We start from the raw sequence: 19,481 nt of genomic DNA on the forward strand, positions 1-19,481 counted from the left end.
CAGCCCCAGCATTTGCTTGGTGTGAAAATGGGAAACCACGGAAAACCATTTTCAGGGCTGCCGATAGTGGGATTCGAACCTACTATCTCCCGGATGCAAGCTCACAGCCGCGTGCCTCTACACGCACGGCCAACTCGCCCGGTAAACATGAAAGTAGCGAGAATGATTGCTGGTACAAACAAGTGGGAACAATGGCAGAAAGGTACTCGGAATGAGGAGATAAAGACTGTTAGCAATAAACTTGATGGATGAAGCTGTGCGCATAAACTGGCTTCGGTGGTGGGGTCATGTGAGGCAAATGGAGGAGGATAGGTTACAAGGAGAAGGAGGGTAAGAGAAAACAAGACGACGATGGTTAGACTCAGTTTCTAACATTTAAAGGTAAGAAGTATAGAACTAAATGAGGCCACAGCACTAGTTCCAAATAGAGGATTGTGGCGATGTTTAGTAAATTCACAGAGGCTTGCAGACTGAACGCTCAAAGGCATAACGGTGTATAATGATGTATGTATGTATGTATGTATGTATGTATGTATGTATGTATGTATGTACAAGGGGCATACTGTATTGTTTTGCACTTTATTTTTTGTACGTCCAGGTATGGTTCACATTTCACTTCTGGAAGTGGTGACGTGTAACTAGTGTCTTATACCAGCATTTGGTAGCAGCTTCCTATGGAAAGAAGGCGTGACCACTGCAGAAATTCATTGGCGCTTGGTGGCAGTCTGCGGAGAACATGCGCAGTCACGGAAAACAGTTTACAACCAGTTCGAAGGTTGGAAAATCGGGCTAATGGTAATGGAGCCATATCTCATCGCCAGTCACAAGCCTAGCCATGAAGTCGGCTGGATCTTGATCATGGCATTGCAAAAGTTCTCTGCACATGTCCACACGCCTCTGCTTTTCGTCTGCAGACAAGAGTCTAGGCACCCACGTGGATGACACCTTCCCAACTGTAAGTGGCTGTGCACGATCCGCTGCAGGGTGTTTCGGCTAATTCCTTTGGCTGACCCCATTTCCGTAAATGTGATGCATTTGTTTCCTTGGATGGCCTGTTCGACCCGGCCAATGTTGGCTGGTGTTGATACTGCCACATTCCTTCCAGAACTGGTTCCTTTGTCCACCGATGTGCACCCTGTTTTCCAACCTTCAAACAAGTTGCAAACTGTTTTTCGTGATGGCACATGTTCTCCACAGACTACCATAAAGCGCCGATGAATTTCTGCAGTGGTCATGCCTTCTTTCCATAGGAAGCAAGTCGTATAGCTCTGATGGTTTGAATCCTACATCTTTCAATTATTTTTTCCCATTGATATGATGTTTTCATACTTAGGCATAGGCCAGTGTGTGCCACATGCAAACAGCAGAACGCTGCTGATATTGACACTGTGCACTGCACTGCTACACAGCTTGAATGAGTCACTCAGTCATTCGTCATGTTTTCCACAGGTGAATACGTGGACATGCTCCTTATCTATGGGGAAGCAAAGTAAAATGCATGCCAGGCGCAGTGTCTGTATCAGGAAAGGTATCCAGACAGGCGACATCCGACTGCAAAGACTTTCAGCAGTATTGAAAGACGTGCACGGACAACAGGCGTAATTCAAAGAGTACAGCCGGTCCAAGAAGAAACCTTAACACCTGGTGAGAAAGAGGAGGCAGTCCTGGACACAGCTCGCAATAATCCACATAGGCAATTGCATAACAGTTGACCATCAACCAGCCGCCCATATGGCGAATACTGCATGCACATAAATATCACCCCTACCATCTACAGCTACACCAAGAGCTCCACGGGCGAGATTTCGAATCTAGAATGAATTTCTGTCAGTAACTATTAGGAAATGTGGAAAATGATGCAGCATTCCTGTCAAAAATCCTGTACTCAGATGAATCTCTATTCCACAATAATGGAACCGTCAACCACCACAACATGCACTATTGGAGTGTTGACAATCCTCACTGGGTGCAACAGGCAGCTTATGAAAACCTATCAAGTACAATGGGGAGTGAATGTAGGTAGTGGAATCTTGGGTGATCACCTTATCGGACCGTATTTCTTCAAGGGTCACTTAAAAACCACACGCTTCCTGCAGTTTCTCTGCCATGAACTCCCACTTCTGCTGGAGAGTCACCACTTGGAGATCATTTAATGATGTCCTTTCAACAGGATGGAGGTCAACCACAATTGATGTTAGCCATCCATTGCCATCGGAATGAGACACATCCAGTAACATAGTTAGGAAGAAGAGACCTGTTAGTTGGCTCTCCCGATCACCGGATTTAATGCCAATGGACTTCTGCCTGTGGGGGTGTTTGAAACAAATAGTTTACACACAAGCGCCAGAAAATCCCGAGCACCTCTGGCAACTCATCACCAAAACCTGCATATCAATAACACCGGCCATGCTTCGGCATGCTGGAAGAGCTATTCAGCAGCGGGCCCAAATGTGCATAAACCAAGCAGGAGCATTTACTACCGTCCATAAGCACTGTCAGTCTAGTCTGGTTCCCCCTACTTCCTATTCCGTATTTATCCGGCCCTGATGTCAAATTGGTCCTTCATAGGGTCACACACAATCATTCACTGAAAAAATGCATAGAATAGTGCATTTCACGTACATTAAGGTAAAAATTACAAATATAGAAATTTTAAAATTTCCCTCGCCCAGATTTGAACCTCCCACCACACACGCAAGACCTGACTGCTTTCCTTGCCCTTAACAACTATGCTATAGTGCATTGTGCCATGGTGTGTGCAGATTATAGCCTATGTAATACTATTCACAGGGTCACAATGCCCACTTTGTCTTTTGCAGACTTTAATTTTCATATAATTTAGAGGATGTGCTCGTGATTTGTTTAATAATGTTACAGCATAACGTCTTCCTATTATGGTTAGGCAGTAAGTACACTCATGTTCATAAAAACCAGAACACCTTGGAAGACTAGAGACTGAAAGTTCATATTCACAGGACATGGGCATTAGTATGTTCTGAAGAAATGATTAGCATTTGAACCACGTTGGCCCTCAGGTCAAGCTCCACATCGATATCTCAGCGCACCACCACCGACTAGTAAAATGTGCCGGTGGCTCTCGTTGTCGCTCTAAACCAAAGATAATGGATCAGTGCGACTTGAGCAGACGTGCAGGATGCCTCGCAGATGCATGCGAGAACCATACCGTCAAATGAATGAGTTTGAAAGAGGGCGCATTATTGGCATGGGAGAATGTGATGCATCCATCCAGGAAATTGCTGCTTGTGTGGGACGAATTGTGTCAGTAGTGCAACGGGTGTGTACAGAATGGTTCACAGAAGGCCGTAGAACATGACAAGATGGGTCTGGTCCCTCCAGACCACCCCCTGAGAAGATCGACACTTCACCCGAATGGCATTGCAGGACAGATCTGCGTCCTCCTCGGCTCTGGCACAACCGTGGAACAGTGTACACCATCAGGAGTGACAGTCCGTCGCCATTTATTATGGTCTGTATTACAGGCGCGTCATCCACTTCTCCGCCTACCTTTAACTAATGTGCGTAAACATGCTGGACTGCAATGGTGTATGGAACAATGTCACTGGGGACAGGAATGGCAGCAGATAGTGTTTTCGGACAAATCCAGGTTCTGTTTGTTTGAAAATGATGGCTGCATTTTGGTTTGCTGCAGATAGGGGGAGAGAGGCATCACATTGACTGCATTTGCACGAGACATACAGCGCCAACTCCAGGCTTTATGGTGTGGGGTGCTATTGGGTACAACCACGAATAACAGTTGGTGCGTGTCCAGGTCACTGTGACCAGTTTGACCTACATGAATGACATCCTGCGACCTGTAGCCATACCCTTTCTGCACAACACACCATATTTCAGCAGGACAATGCACGACCATATGCTGTTGCACAAACACCTGCGTTCTTGTTGTCACAGGATGTCAAACTGTTGCCCTGGCCCACCCGATCACCGGACTTGTCGCCAATCGAAAATGTGTGGGATGTAATGAAACGACGGGTGCGGCGCTGTGACCCAATGCAACCACCAAAGATGAACTATGGAACCAGGTGAATGCAGCCTGGATGGCTATACCTCAGGATGCCATTCGTGCCTTATACGAGTCAATGCCATCATGCATCAAACAAGTTATCAGTGCCTACTAGGCAACAGGGCACATGCTGAACCTAGGTGACTGAAATGCTAATCGTTTCTGCAGAACATACTTTTTTTTTGCTAGGGGCTTTACGTCGCACCGACACAGATAGGTCTTATGGCGACGATGGGATAGGAAAGGCCTAGGAGTTGGAAGGAAGCGGCCGTGGCCTTAATTAAGGTACAGCCCCAGCATTTGCCTGGTGTGAAAATGGGAAACCACGGAAAACCATCTTCAGGGCTGCCGATAGTGGGATTCGAACCTACTATCTCCCGGATGCAAGCTCACAGCCGCGCGCCTCTACGCGCACGGCCAACTCGCCCAGTGCAGAACATACTAATGAACATGTCCTGTGAATATGAACTTCTTATCTATAGTCTTTCAAGGTGTTCTGTTTTTTATGAACATGTGTGTACAGAGGTATTTGTCTGTTTTTGCTGTGCGTACCAGAAGGGCTGATGTTTTCACAACATATATAAAACAGCCAGTTAGTTGTGCTGCATAAAACAAAATTAATAGGTACAAGAGAATCACTCAGTATATAAGAAAACATAAAGGTTCAATAATACTGCCCTGTGGGACTGCCCACTTAATCATTACAGGATCAGATAACACTTCACCTACTCTAACAGAGTTCTATTTTCTAGAAATTTAGCCATCCATTCAACCACTCTGTTGTCTAGTCCAATAACCCTCATTTTTGTCAGTAATCTCCCATGATCTACCCTATCAAAAGTCTTGGATACGTCAATAATGATACAGTCCATTTGACCTCCTGAATGTAAAATATCTGCTATATCTTGCAGGAACCCTACAAGTTGAGTTTCACTGATATAACCTTTCCTAAGCCCGAACTGCCTTCTATCAAACCAGTCAGTAATTTTCTTGTTTTCACGACATATATAAAACAGCCAGTTAGTTGTGCTGTATAAAACAAAATTAATAGGCACAAGAGAATCACCCAGTATATAAGAAAAGATAAAGGTCCAATAATACTGCTCTGTGGGACCGCCCGCTTAATCATTACAGGATCAGGTAACACTTCACCTACTCTAATTCTCAGAGTGTCAAATATAATCAGGAAGAATAATTTCCCACAACTTACAAACAACTCATGTCAAACTGACTGGCATGTAATTACCCACTTTATGTTTGTCACCCTTTCCGTTGTATACTGGGGCTACTATTGAAACTCTCCATTCATTTGGTATTGCTCTTTCATGCAAACAGTAATCAAATAAGCATTTCAGATATGGCACTCTATCCCAACCCACAGCATTTAATATATCCCCAGAATCTTATTAATCCATGCTGCTTTTCTAGCATTCAACTTTTGTAACTTTTTGTAAATGTCTCTATTATCATGGGTAAATGTCAGTACTTCGCTCAGTATCAGTCACCCCCTGGAATGTCCATTGCTCCCTGAAATCCATAATTCTGCCGATTATGTTTGCCATCATGTTATCATTAGCTAATTTCTTTGCTAAATTGCACTTCCCAGTAAGCTCCTTCAATCTCTCCTTACTCCTGCAACCATTCCTAACTATTTCTTTCTAATCTGCACCTCCTCCTTAATCTCTTTATTTCCCTGTAATAATACACTGGGTCCTTAACATTCCATACCTCTTTTAAAGGTACATATTTGTTTAATAAGATAGAGTACCATATGTAAAGAACAGAGGGTGATGGAAATAAACAGATGAAAGATTCAAAAATTATTTTTTTATATTTTGCTAGTTGCTTTACGTCACACCGACACAGATAGGTCTTATGGCGACGATGGGACAGGGAAGGGCTAGGAATGGGAAGGAAGTGGCCGTGGCCTTAATTAAGGTACAGCCCCAGCATTTGCCTGGTGAGAAAATGGGAAACCACGGAAAACCACTTTCAGGGCTGCCGACAGTGGGGTTCGAACCTACTATCTCCCGAATACTAGATACTGGCCGCACTTAACCCCTACGCACCCGTAAGCGGACTGGTACGCACTCGAGCGCCTGGGCCAGGACTCCACAAGCGGACTGGTACGCCGGGATGCAAGGTCGCATATTGGAGACATTTGTGACATCTGTTGGCATTTTCTGGAAACATTTCTAATTGAAATCTGTTCTTGGTGTCTCAAAGTGTCACCAGGGTGCTCTGGTATGCAACTTTGGCAAAGAGAATTGATTAAAATATCGATCGAGAAATCTGTATTCTGTTGTGACAAGATGGCTGACTGAGAAGGAAGTTGCTTGCTCGCACGAAATGCTCAGTAATAGCGAAATTCAAAGCATATTTGATGTTTTAGGCTCTGATTTCACCAGTGTTAGTGAGGAAGAAGTTATTAGTGATCCTGTGCATGAATGAAAACGAAATATATCACCAGAGATCTTTCGCGTAGTAATATCGTACGACATGGAAAGCCGAATGAACTTTCTCCCGCCCCTCAAGATCTGATTGCGACTGCCGGATTTGAACCTACGATCTTGGTACCTAGATGTGAAGACTTTACCACTGATCCTCAGGCTTAATAATAATAATAATAATAATAATAATAATAATAATAATAATAATAATAATAAATAATAATAATAATACACCGAGAGAGACAGACGGCTGTAAGTTCGTATTTGGGATATAGGTTCGAATCCATTCACTTACTCGTGATTTGTTTCCCATTAATTCCTTATTTCCAAATCAGGAAAATGTTAGGCTCATGTCGTATTGGTTTCCTATTATTTCCTTATTTCAATTCAGGCAAATGTTAGGCTCGTGCCGTATAATTAAGGCCATAACACACACTAAAGAACTTCCGAGGTGAGATAAGGTAATGAAAAATTTAAGATTTCATAGGGATTTTTATGTGTTATATTTCTGTAAAGTTCTGTTTTTGGTGTCATGAGCAATAGTGTGGAATTTCTCAATAATATACAACAGGTCCCGTGATAATACGTGCAGTCGATCACCCACTATACTGTTTTAACCGAAAGCTTGCAACACCCAGGTTGCATACTAAAAAGTTGGCGGATTCCTAGCAATGTCAGAGCAAAGGGCGGGTGGATCCATATGGGTTAAGCGACTGCAGCTATCAAGCTCGGTAAGATTCAAAATCAGCATATATAAACTATAAATCAGGTACTCTCATGTCAGTTTCTTGATTTTTTTTAAATTTGTAGATTTGTGATATAGGAATAACTGGTCCAGGCTAAGAATAAAGCGTGTGTGTTTTAAGCATAACTGGTTAAACTATGAACAAAAACTTAGTGATGATAGACTACGAAAAAAGTCTAATAAGAACTATGGGCCTCAACACAAAAGATGAAGCCAGTCTGGCAAGAGGAGACTGATAGTATATTTTGTAATAGAATAATGAGTGCTTTTAACATATTCTTAAAAGGAACAAATATTGCAAGAACTGACAGTAAATCAGTTATATAATAACATGGTGTTTTAAAGAACTGTCTAAGTAAGCAAATATCCAAATAGTTTGACTTTACTTGAACAATTCCCACTTAAAAGACAATATTGAGCACTTACCTAAATTCTTTTCTATTTCCTCAGATTCTTCTTCTATAACTTTTTCTGTTATGAATGGTTTGAAAGGTTCAGTAGGCTTCTTTTTCATAGAATAATTATAGAATTTAATAGCTTGAAGTGCAGCATAAGGGTTATCATCTTGTTCTTCTTTACTGTAAAAAGTATCAATTGTATTCAGTATTAGAAATGTATCATACTGCTTAATTGTCGTAATAATCGCATAAGATATGAATGTGATACAAATTCTTATAATTTTGTTAATTACCACCTATTCAATACAATTTTCTTATAATTTTGTTAATTACCACCTATTCAATACAATTGTATTGTATTGAATACAATTGTATTGTATTGAATAGGTGGTAATTAACAAAATTATAAGAATTTGTATCACAAGTAGATCTTCAATACTGACAAAGAAAATGAAATGTATAACCTGCAATAAGATATGAATGTCAGAAGACTAGCAAGAGTGAAATTTACAAATGCAACTTACCTAATCTGAGTGTTCAGAAACTGGATCATAGAATCAGGCAGTCCTTCCAGCTGCCCAGTTTCAGCATTTACACTAACATGAAACTGGTGGTGGACATTTGTTGGAAGACCAATTTCAGACGGTCCATGCGTCTCTGGACGTTGCTTTTTTGAAAAAAATAATTTACTCAGGCCTCCTAAGCTCATTTTTATTTTGTGATAGAATTCTGTCTCCTGTAAATTAATATAATTAGTTAATGTAATATATGTATATGCACACACAATGGTTCCTGCAATATTAAATTATATGTTCTTTTTATTATTAATTTATCCACAGTTTTGTTATAATACCCTTAAATCAAGTGTGCTATTTACATAAATTATTAGTAGTTTATATGAATAATGTAGGAGAATGAATGAATGAATGAATGAATGAATGAATGAATGAATCAATCAATCAATCAATCAATCAATCAATCAATCAATCAATCAATCAATCAACCAACCTCTACTGACCTGCACTTAGGGCTACAGCCAAGCTGGTAGATTCCTTAGCAACTACTTAGCTAGTCTTTCCTTAAATTATTTCAACAAAGTTGGAAATTTATCACACAATTATTTTTTCATTTTAGATTTTTACAATTTGGTTTATTATTTACTTCGAACTTTTATTTACAATGACCACCTTTTAAATACATCATACTTTTTGTTCCACATTAAAACTTTGCATAAAATTCTGAAGTAAATATTATCACTCAATACGGACCAAAAATCAAGATTAAAAAATTGTAATTTGGTTTACGTTGATCCAACACAGATGGGTCTTATGGATATGATGGGTTAGGAAAGGGCTATGAATGGGAAGAAAGCGACATTGGCCTTAATTAACGCACAGCCCCAGCATTTGCCTGGTGTGAAGATGAGAAACCACGGAAAACTATTTTCAGGGCTGCCAACAGTAGAGTTCGAACCCACTACCTCTCAAATGCAAGCTGACAGCTATGTAACCCAAACTGCGCTGCCATTCAATCAATCAATCAATCAATACTGATCTGCATTTAGGGCAGTCGCCCAGGTGGCAGATTCCCTATCTGTTGCTTTCCTAGCCTTTTCCGAAATGATTTCAAAGAAATTGGAAATTTATTGAACATCTCCCTTGGTAAGTTATTCCAATCCCTAACTCCCCTTCCTATAAATGAATATTTGCCCCAGTTTGTCCTCTTGAATTCCAATTTTATCTTCATATTGTGATCTTTCCTACTTTTATAGACGCCATTCAAACCTATTCGTCTACTAATGTCATTCCACGCCATCTCTCCGCTGACAGCTCGGAACATACCACTTAGTCGAGCAGCTCTTCTTCTTTCTCTCAATTCTTCCCAACCCAAACATTGCAACATTTTTGTAACGCTACTCTTTTGTCGGAAATCACCCAGAACAAATCGAGCTGCTTTTCTTTGGATTTTTTCCAGTTCTTGAATCAGGTAATCCTGGTGAGGGTCCCATACACTGGAACCATACTCTAGTTGGGGTCTTACCAGAGACTTATATGCACTCTCCTTTACATCCTTACTACAACCCCTGAACACCCTCATAACCATGTGCAGAGATCGGTACCCTTTATTTACAATCCCATTTATGTGATTACCCCAGTGAAGATCTTTCCTTATATTAACACCTAGATACTTACAATGATCCCCAAAAGGAACTTTCACCCCATCAACGCAGTAATTAAAACTGAGAGGACTTTTCCTATTTGTGAAACTCACAACCTGACTTTTAGCCCCGTTTATCAACATACCATTGCCTGCTGTCCATCTCACAATATTTTCGAGGTCACGTTGCAGTTGCTCACAATCTTGTAACTTATTTATCACTCTATAGAGAATAACATCATCCGCAAAAAGCCTTACCTCCGATTCCACTCCTTTACTCATATCATTTATATATATAAGAAAACATAAAGGTCCAATAACACTGCCTTGAGGAACTCCCCTCTCAATTATTACAGGGTCAGACAAAGCTTCACCTACTCTAACTCTCTGAGATCTATTTTCTAGAAATATAGCAACCCATTCAGTCACTCTTTTGTCTAGTCCAATTTCACTCATTTTTGCCAGTAGTCTCCCATGATCCACCCTATCAAATGCTTTAGACATGTCAATCGCGATACAGTCCATTTGACCTCCAGAATCCAAGATATCTGCTATATCTTGCTGGAATCCTACAAGTTGAGCTTCAGTGGAATAACCTTTCCTAAAACCGAATTGCCTTCTATCGAACCAGTTATTAATTTCACAAACATGTCTAATATAATCAGAAAGAATGCCTTCCCAAAGCTTACATACAATGCATGTCAAACTTACTGGCCTGTAATTTTCAGCTTTATGTCTATCACCCTTTCCTTTATACACAGGGGCTACTATAGCAGCTCTCCCATCATTTCGTATAGCTCCTTCATGCAAACAATAATCAAATAAGTACTTCAGATATGGTACTATATCCCAACCCATTGTCTTTAGTATATCCCCAGAAATCTGATCAATTCCAGCCGCTTTTCTAGTTTTCAACTTTTGTATCTTATTGTAAATGTCATTGTTATCATATGTAAATTTTATTACTTCTTTGGCCTTAGTCTCTTCCTCTATCTCGACATTACCCTTGTAACCAACAATCTTTACATACTGCTGACTGAATACTTCTGCCTTTTGAAGATCCTCACATACACACTCCCCTTGTTCATTAATTATTCCTGGAATGTCCTTCTTGGAACCTGTTTCTGCCTTAAAATACCTATACATACCCTTCCATTTTTCACTAAAATTTGTATGACTGCCAATTATGCTTGCCATCATGTTATCCTTAGCTGCCTTCTTTGCTAGATTCAATTTTCTAGTAAGTTCCTTTAATCTCTCCTTACTTCCACAGCCATTTCTAACTCTATTTCTTTCCGGTCTGCACCTCCTTCTTAGTCTCTTTATTTCTCTATTATAATAAGGTGGGTCTTTACCATTTCTTACCACCCTTAAAGGTACAAACCTGTTTTCGCATTCCTCAACAATTTCTTTAAACCCATCCCAGAGTCTGTTTACATTTTTATTTACCGTTTTCCACCGATCATAGTTACTTTTTAGAAACTGCCTCATACCTGCTTTATCAGCCATATGGTACTGCCTAACAGTCCTACTTTTAAGACCTTCCTTTCTATCACATTTATTTTTAACTACCACAAAAACAGCTTCATGATCACTAATACCATCTATTACTTCAGTTTCCTTATAGAGCTCATCTGGTTTTATCAGCACCACATCCAAAATATTTTTCCCTCTGGTTGGTTCCATCACTTTCTGAATCAGCTGTCCTTCCCATATTAACTTATTTGCCATTTGTTGGTCATGCTTCCTGTCGTTCGCATTTCCTTCCCAATTGACATCTGGCAAATTCAGATCTCCCGCTACAATCACATTTCTTTCCATGTCGTTTCCCACATAGCTGACTATCCTATCAAATAATTCCAAATCCGCATCAGTGCTACCCTTTCCCGATCTGTACACTCCAAACATATCAAGTTGCCTATTATCTTTAGAAATGAGCCTTACACCTAGAATTTCATGTGTCTCATCTTTAACTTTTTCGTAGCTTACAAATTCTTCTTTCACCAGAATGAAAACTCCCCCTCCCACCTTTCCTATCCTATCTCTACGATACACACTCCAGTGCCGTGAGAAAATTTCTGCATCCATTATATCATTTCTCAGCCATGATTCAACTCCTATTACAATATCTGGTAAATATATATCTATTAAATTACTTAATTCTATTCCTTTCTTTACAATACTTCTACAGTTCAACACTAACAATTTTATGTCATCCCTACTTGATTTCCAGTTCCCTGTTCCCTTATCACCGCTCCCTAGGCCATCCTGTTTCCCTGAATATACCTCCCTATTACCCTTCCAAACAAATTTCCTAACTTATACGTACCACTGCGGTTTAAATGAAGTCCATCCGAGCGCAGATCCCTATCTCCTATTCGCTTGGTACTGAATATCTCTGTTGGTAAATTATCTCCAATTTCTCTTCTTACAAATAAATATTTCCACAATTTGTCCTCTTGAATCTATGTACCAGTATATAAAGTAGGAATGTTGTCTGTACATTGCTCAGAATTAAAAAAAAACAATGGTATTTCTATATCAGTCATGTCCACAGTAAGAAGGAAATGCAATTTTTAATTTTCCGTCATCTATGTACTGTATGTATGTATGTCTGTATGTATGTATGTATGTATGTATGTATGTATGTATGTATGCATGATCATCACGAAAAAATGGCTGAATAAATGAAAATAATAATAGTATTGGTCGGACATCTCACTAACTACTTATGATGGTTTTTGGAGACGTCGAGGTGCCAGAATGATGTCCTGCAGGAGTTCTTTCAAGTACCGGTAAATCTATGAACACGAGGCTGACATATTTGAGCACCTTCAAATACCACTGGACTGAGCCAGGATCAAACCTGCTAAGCTGGGATCAGAAGGCCAGTACCTGAACGGTCTGAGCCACTCAGCCCGGCTGGCCAAACAGAATTTAAAGAAAATCGGTATTGCATAAAATACAATTACTGATCATTATAACAGTTTTAATGTACCAGCTATGCTAATAAGAGATATTCATGAAAGTCTTTTGTTGCTTAATTCACATCAACGCTGATAATCGCTAACATACAAATACTGTTCAGTCGTGTTAACTGGCGATGGTAGTGATTTTTGTCATGACTGTCTTAAGGTAAAAAACCGCATGGTAATTGGCCCATGTATGTTCAGTCCTCAGCCCTAAGGCTGGATGGATCCTCAACAGCTCCGCTATCAGCTGTCATAGATGGCTTAGGCATCACTGAAGAGGTGTACTAGGGAAAAGAGGAGTGAGGTAGTTTCCCGTTGCTTTCCTCACAAGCCAGAAGTTGCTATTACAAATCAGTCTGCCAAGCCCACTGAAATGCATGCACCAACCGATCCTATGAGCAACATTTTCATGGCATTACTAGCATCGCTCATACCTTGGTCACTTTCATAGTGTCAGAGCCAAGAATATGACAGACAGGTCAATGAAAGTAACAAAATTGCTCTAACTTATACCAGAAAACTTAGTGCACGGTACACACTAGGTCCTGCCAGCGAAGGCATTATATCGACAAGGGAAATCATGACAGTATTATCGCTTGAAGAATAAGACAAGAGGAAATCATGAAAGGAGGATGTCCTAATATCAGAGTTGGAAGAAAACTAAATAAAGTTAAGGCCTACAATATCGAAAGCGCATAAAATTGATAAAAAATTACATTACATTTGCTGTGCCTGCTGTGAAGAAGATACATATGACAAGAGTGCACAATTAAAGGAAAACAGCAGAGCACAGTGTTCACCGTTGTCTGTGGTTGGGCTATTCCAGCCCTGGAACTTGGCACCACTAGAATGCCAGCATAGTAGTGTTCATGAAAAGTGAGAAACTGGGCTATTTTCCTTTTGATCAAGCTTTTAACCGTGACACTCCAGTTGGTTAATATTATATTCTGATGACAATACTGATGTCATTGTAATGACCTATCTATGTTGGAAGACAGTTTAACATTTGTCTGCTTCTATTACAGCATAACAGGAAAAGTGTTAGGTTGATTTTAATGAAACTTGGTATTTCAGGTTAGAATAAGGTCGAGTAGGATCTTAGGTATAAGTTGTCCAAAATATTTCATTAGGAGAGGAGGCTGATTCAGAAGGGGCTTAAAGCATAAAACTTGATGTATCTCTCTTCCAGTTGGTTTTACAGAAAAATAGCTCATGGTGAATTTTGGTTCTATACGTTTTTCTATACCCTCCCCTACGAACCATATGACCTCGCCCAGATGGGGAGGCTTGCGCATCCCAATGAAGCAGATAGCCGAGCCACAGGTGCAACCATATCGGATTGGTATCTGTTGAGAGACCAGACTAACGAATGATTCATAAAAGGGGAGTAGCAGCCTTTCAGAAGTTGCAAGGGCGGCAGTCTAGATGATTGACTGATATGGCATTGTAATAATACTCACATGGATTAGCTGTTGATACTGCTACACGGCTGAAATCAACAGAAAACTACAGCATTAACTAACTCCCGAGGACATGCAGCTCTCTCTGTATGAATGATGTTCTAATGCTGGCTTCCTCCCGGCTAAAACATTCTGGAGGTCCCCCATTTGGATCTCTGGGTGGGAACTAAACGAGAGGGGGCAATCATCAGGAAGATGGATACTGACATTCTGCGAGTCGGAGTGTGGAATGTTAGAAGTTTGAATCATTGTGATAGGTTTAAGAATCTGAAAAGGGAGATGGATAGACTACAGTTAGATGCAGTTGTTATAAGTGAAGTATGCTGGCAGAAAGAAAAGGACTTTTGATCAGAGAATACCTAATTATCAACACATAATCAAACAGGTGAAACAGGTGAAATGCAGGAGTTGGTTTAATAATTAATAAGAAAATAGGGCAGCGGGTAAGCTACTACGACCAGCATAGTGAAAGGATTATTGTTATCAAGGTAGACACGAAACCAATGCCCACCATAATAGTGCAAGTCTATATGCCTACTGCGGCAGCACACCAGCTGCTCACCGCTGGGTTCCGTGGTTCAAATCTTGGTCACTCCATGTGAGATTTGTGCAGGACAAAGCGGAGGCGGGACAGGTTTCCCTCCGGGTACTCCGGTTTTCCCTGTCATAATTCAATCCAGCAACACTCTCCAATATAATTTAATTTCATGCGTCATTCATCACCCCAGAGAAGTGCGACAGGCTTCGGCAGCCGGCACAATTCCTATCCTCGCCGCTAGATGGGGGCTTCATTCTTCCATTCCTGACCCGGTCAAATGACTGGAAAAAGGCTGTGGATTTTCATTTTCATTATATGCCTACTAGTTCAGGGGATGATGAGGAAATCAAAAGAATATATATGAAGAGATAGAAGATTTAATACAATATGTAAAAAGTGACAATCTAATTGTGATGGGAGACTGGAATGCAGTGGTAGGCCAAGGAAGAGAAGGTAATACAGTAGGAGAATTCGGACTGGGACAAAGGAATGAAAGAGAAAATCGGCTGATTGAATTCTGCACCGATCATAATTTAGTCCTTGCTAATACTTGGTTCAAACGCCACAAACGATGCGGCTGTATACATGGACGAGATCTGGAGACACTGGAATGTATCAAACAGACTTCATTATAATTAGGCAGAAATTCAGAAACCAGGTTTTGGATTGCAAAACTTTCCCAGGAGCAGACGTGGACTCTGACCACAACTTGTTGCTCATCAAATGCCATCTGAAGTTGAAGAAATTGAAAAAAAGGAAGGAATGCAAGATGATAGGATCTACACAAATTGAAAAGAATGAGTTATTGCAAGGAATATGTTACATAAGAACTAATTGAATAGGTTGAAGGAAACACAATAGAGGAAGAATGGACAGTCGTGAGAAATGAGGTCAGTAAGGCTACTGAAGAAATGTTAGGAAGGAAGGAAGGAAGGAAGGAAGGAAGGAAGGAAGGAAGGAAGGAAGGAAGGAAGGATCCACTAAGAATCAATGGATAACTCAGGATATACTAGACCTGATTGATGAACGACAAAAATACAAGAATGCAAGAAACGAAGAGGGCAGAAAAGAATACAGGCGATTAAAGAATGAAGTGGATATAAAGTGCAAGACAGCTAAGGAAGAATGGCTGAAGGAGAACTGCAAGGATGTTGAAGGCTATATGGTCCTAGTAAAGGTAGATGCTGCACACAGGAAAATCAAGGAAACCTTTGGAGAAAGGAAATCTAAGTGTATAAATATTAAGAGATCAGATGGAAAACCACTTCTAGGGAAAGAAGACAAAGCAGAAAGATGGCAGGAACATATCCAACAGTTGTATCAAGGTAAAGACGTAGATGATTTGGTTCTGGAAGAAGACGACGACAGGAGAAGTGCCATCCGATTTTCGGCAGAATGTTGTTATACCTATTCCCAAGAAAGCTGGTGCAAACAAATGTGAAAACTACCACACCATTAGTTTAGTATCTCATGCCTGCAAAATGTTAACACATATTATTTACAGAAGAATGGAAAGACAAGTTGAAACTGAGTTGGGAGAAGATCAATTTGGCTTCAGAAGAAATGTAGGAACACCTGAAGCAATCCTGACTTTACATCTGGTCTTAGAGGATCGAATTAAGAAGGACAAGCCCACATACATGGCGTTCGTAGATATAGAAAAGGCATTTGATAATGTTGATTGGACTAAGCTATTTGGGATACTGAAGGTGACTGGGATCAGATACAGACAACAAACAATTATCTACAATCTGTATAAAAATCAGTCTGCAGTGATCAGAATTGAGGGCTTTGAAAAAGTAGCAGCAATCTGGAAAGGAGTGAGGCAAGGCTGCAGATTGTCCCCCTCCTTTTCAATGTTTACATAGAAGAGGCTGTAAACAAAATGAAAGAGGAATTTGAAAAGGAAATCACAATCCAAGGAGAACCCTGTGATTTGCCGATGATATTTTATCCTAGACTGCAGAAGATCTTGAGAAGTTGCTGAATGGTATGGGCAGAGTCTTGGGTAACGAGTACAAGATGAAAATAAACAACTCCAAAACAAAAGTAATGGAGTGCAGTCGGAGGCGGGTGATGCAGGTAATATTAGATTAGGAAATGAAGTCTTAAAGGAAGTAGATGATTATTGCTACTTGGGTAGTAAAAAACTAACGATGGCATAAGCAAGGACATAAAATCCAGACTAGTACAAGCAAGGAAGAGCTTTCTTAAGAAAAGAAATTTGCTCAATTTGAACATTGACACAGGAATTAGAAAGATATTTCTGAAGACTTTCGTCTGGAGTGTGGCATTGTATGGAAGTGAAACATGATGATAACTAGCTCAGAAAGAAAGCGAATAGAAGCTTTTGAAACCTGAAGGTGAGATGGATAGATCGAATCATGAATGAAGAGAGACTGAATCGAATTGGTAAGGGGAGATCGATTTGGCTAAATTTGATGAGAAGAGGAGATAGAATGATGGTACACATCTTAAGGCACCCAGGACTTGTTCAGTTGGTTTGTGAAGGAAGTGTAGGCAATAAGAATGGTAGGGGTAGACCAAGGTCTGAATATGATAAGCAGATTAGAGCAAATGTAGGATGCAGTAGTTACGTAAAAATGAAAAGTTTAGCACAGGATAGGCTGGCATGGAGGGCTGCATTAAACCAGTCTATGGACTGATGACTCAAACAACAACAACAACAACAACAACAACAACAACAACAACAACAACAACAACAACAACAACAACAACAACAACAACAACAACAACAACAACAACAACCTTTTCTGGTACAGTGAAAAATAAGGGAAATATCAGTGACAGTCATGTGAAAGTTGAAGTCCAAGAGCCAGTAACTAGCTCTATAGATTGTAAATGGAATTGCTGTGGAGATCGTTCTGGCAACGTTTTAAAAGCTTTGTACACCTGTAGGTATTTTTTAAATATTAACAGTACTTGGCTTTCTTTTATACCAGAAGGAAGAGATCAGATCAAGGTCAGCAGTAATACAAAACAATATGAAAATGCACAGGGCCACAGAGAGCAAGGAAGCGAGTGCACCAGCCGCTGACAGGGAAAGGCATATCCAATTACGTGCCTCAGAATCTGGGGAACATTGCTTGCATTCGGGCGATAGTGGATTCAAATCCCACTGTCGGCAGCCCTGAAGATGGTTTGCTGCGTTTTCCCATTTTCACACCAGGCAAATGCTTGGGCTGTTCCTTAATTAAGCCCATGGTCACTTCCTTCCCACTCAATGGCCCTTTCCTATCCCATCATCACCATAAGACAATGCGTCAGTGTGACGTAAAGCAGATTGTAAAAAAAAAAATCTGGGGAACAATGTGAGGGGTGGACAAAAATGTCATCATGCACATGCTAAGTGACTGTCCCATCAACGATGGTACTACAGCTAGTTATCCCGAATTTAAATTTCATATTATGATCTTCCCTACTTAAATAAAAAACTCCATTCAAGGTCATCATTTGTCTACTAACGTCCCTCCACACCATCTACCCACTGATAGCTCAGTCAGGCAGCTCGTCTCCTTATTTCCAAGTCTTTCCAGCCTAAACTTGACAATATTTTTGTAACACTACTCTTTTGTCAGAAATCACCCGGAACAAACTGTGATACATTCCTTGGGATCTTTTCCAGTTCCTGAATCAAGAAATCCTGGTGAGGATCCCATGCAAAGGAACCGTATTCTAATTAGGGCCTCGCAGAGACTAATACGCCCTCCTCCTTTATATCCATACTACAACCCCTAAATACACTCACTAACCATATGAAGAGATCTCTAACATTTATATACAAAATTGTTAATGTTAATGAAATCTCTCCTTACATTAACAACCAAAGTACTAAGTGATCCCCATCAGGTACTTTCAACCCATTAACACAGCAATTAAAACTGAGAGGTCTTATCTTTTGGTAAAACTTATAACCTGACTTTTCACTCCATTTATTATCACACCATTATCTGCTGTCCATCTCACAACATTGTCGAGGTCCTTTCACAGTCACCGATAATCCAGTAACCTATGCATTACTCTACATGGTATAACATCAATGCAAAATCTTAATTGGCGATTCCAGTGTTTACTCATATCTTTTATATGTACAGTACAAAAATAACATGAAGGTCCCATAATACTGCATTGTGAAACATCCCTTTTAAATTACTAGCGGAACACCAACTCTCATTTTCTGAGATCTGTTTTCTACAAATTTAGCCACCCATTAAACCACACTTTTGCAAAGTCCAATAGCTCTCATTTTAGTTGATAGTCTCCCGTGATCTACCCTATCAAAAGCCTTGGATAGGTCAATAGCATAACAGTCCACTTGACCTCCTAAATCTAAAATATCAGCTATATCTTGCTGGAATCCTACAAGTTGAGCCTCACTGGTATAACATTTCCAAAACTCAAACTACCTTCTATCAAACAAGTTAATAGTTTTGCAAATGTGTCTAACATAATCAGAAATAATGTTTTCCCAGAGCTTACATCCAACGCATGTCAAGCTCATTAGCCTGTGATTATCTGCTTTATGTTTATCACCCCTTCCTTTGCACAATGGGGATACTATGGCAACTCTGCTCTTAAGATGTTCCCTGTTGGATAGCGGACGATTCATGCAGCCACCTTAGTTACCGCGAGCTGTAGTACATAGCTAGGACATTGTAGTCCTTATAGACACTTCCTGTCCAAATGTAAGATAGTGTT

General features: G+C 40.2%; 1 protein-coding gene across 3 annotated transcripts in view; it reads right to left on the minus strand.

Moving 5' to 3' along the window:
* Positions 1–19,481, minus strand: part of Pak3 (p21 (RAC1) activated kinase 3) — a 184,661-nt gene that overhangs the window by 140,588 nt on the left and 24,592 nt on the right. For all 3 annotated transcript variants that reach the window (XM_067141190.2, XM_067141191.2, XM_067141189.2), the window contains exons 2-3: positions 8,160–8,371; positions 7,664–7,815 (exon numbers count right to left, since the gene is read on the minus strand). In XM_067141190.2, coding sequence (XP_066997291.1) covers positions 7,664–7,815; positions 8,160–8,344 — 337 coding nt within the window. In that variant the 5' untranslated portion in view covers positions 8,345–8,371. The remainder of the gene's footprint in view (positions 1–7,663; positions 7,816–8,159; positions 8,372–19,481) is intronic.

Source organism: Anabrus simplex, chromosome 2 (assembly GCF_040414725.1).
Source record: "Anabrus simplex isolate iqAnaSimp1 chromosome 2, ASM4041472v1, whole genome shotgun sequence".
NCBI lineage: Eukaryota > Metazoa > Arthropoda > Insecta > Orthoptera > Tettigoniidae > Anabrus > Anabrus simplex.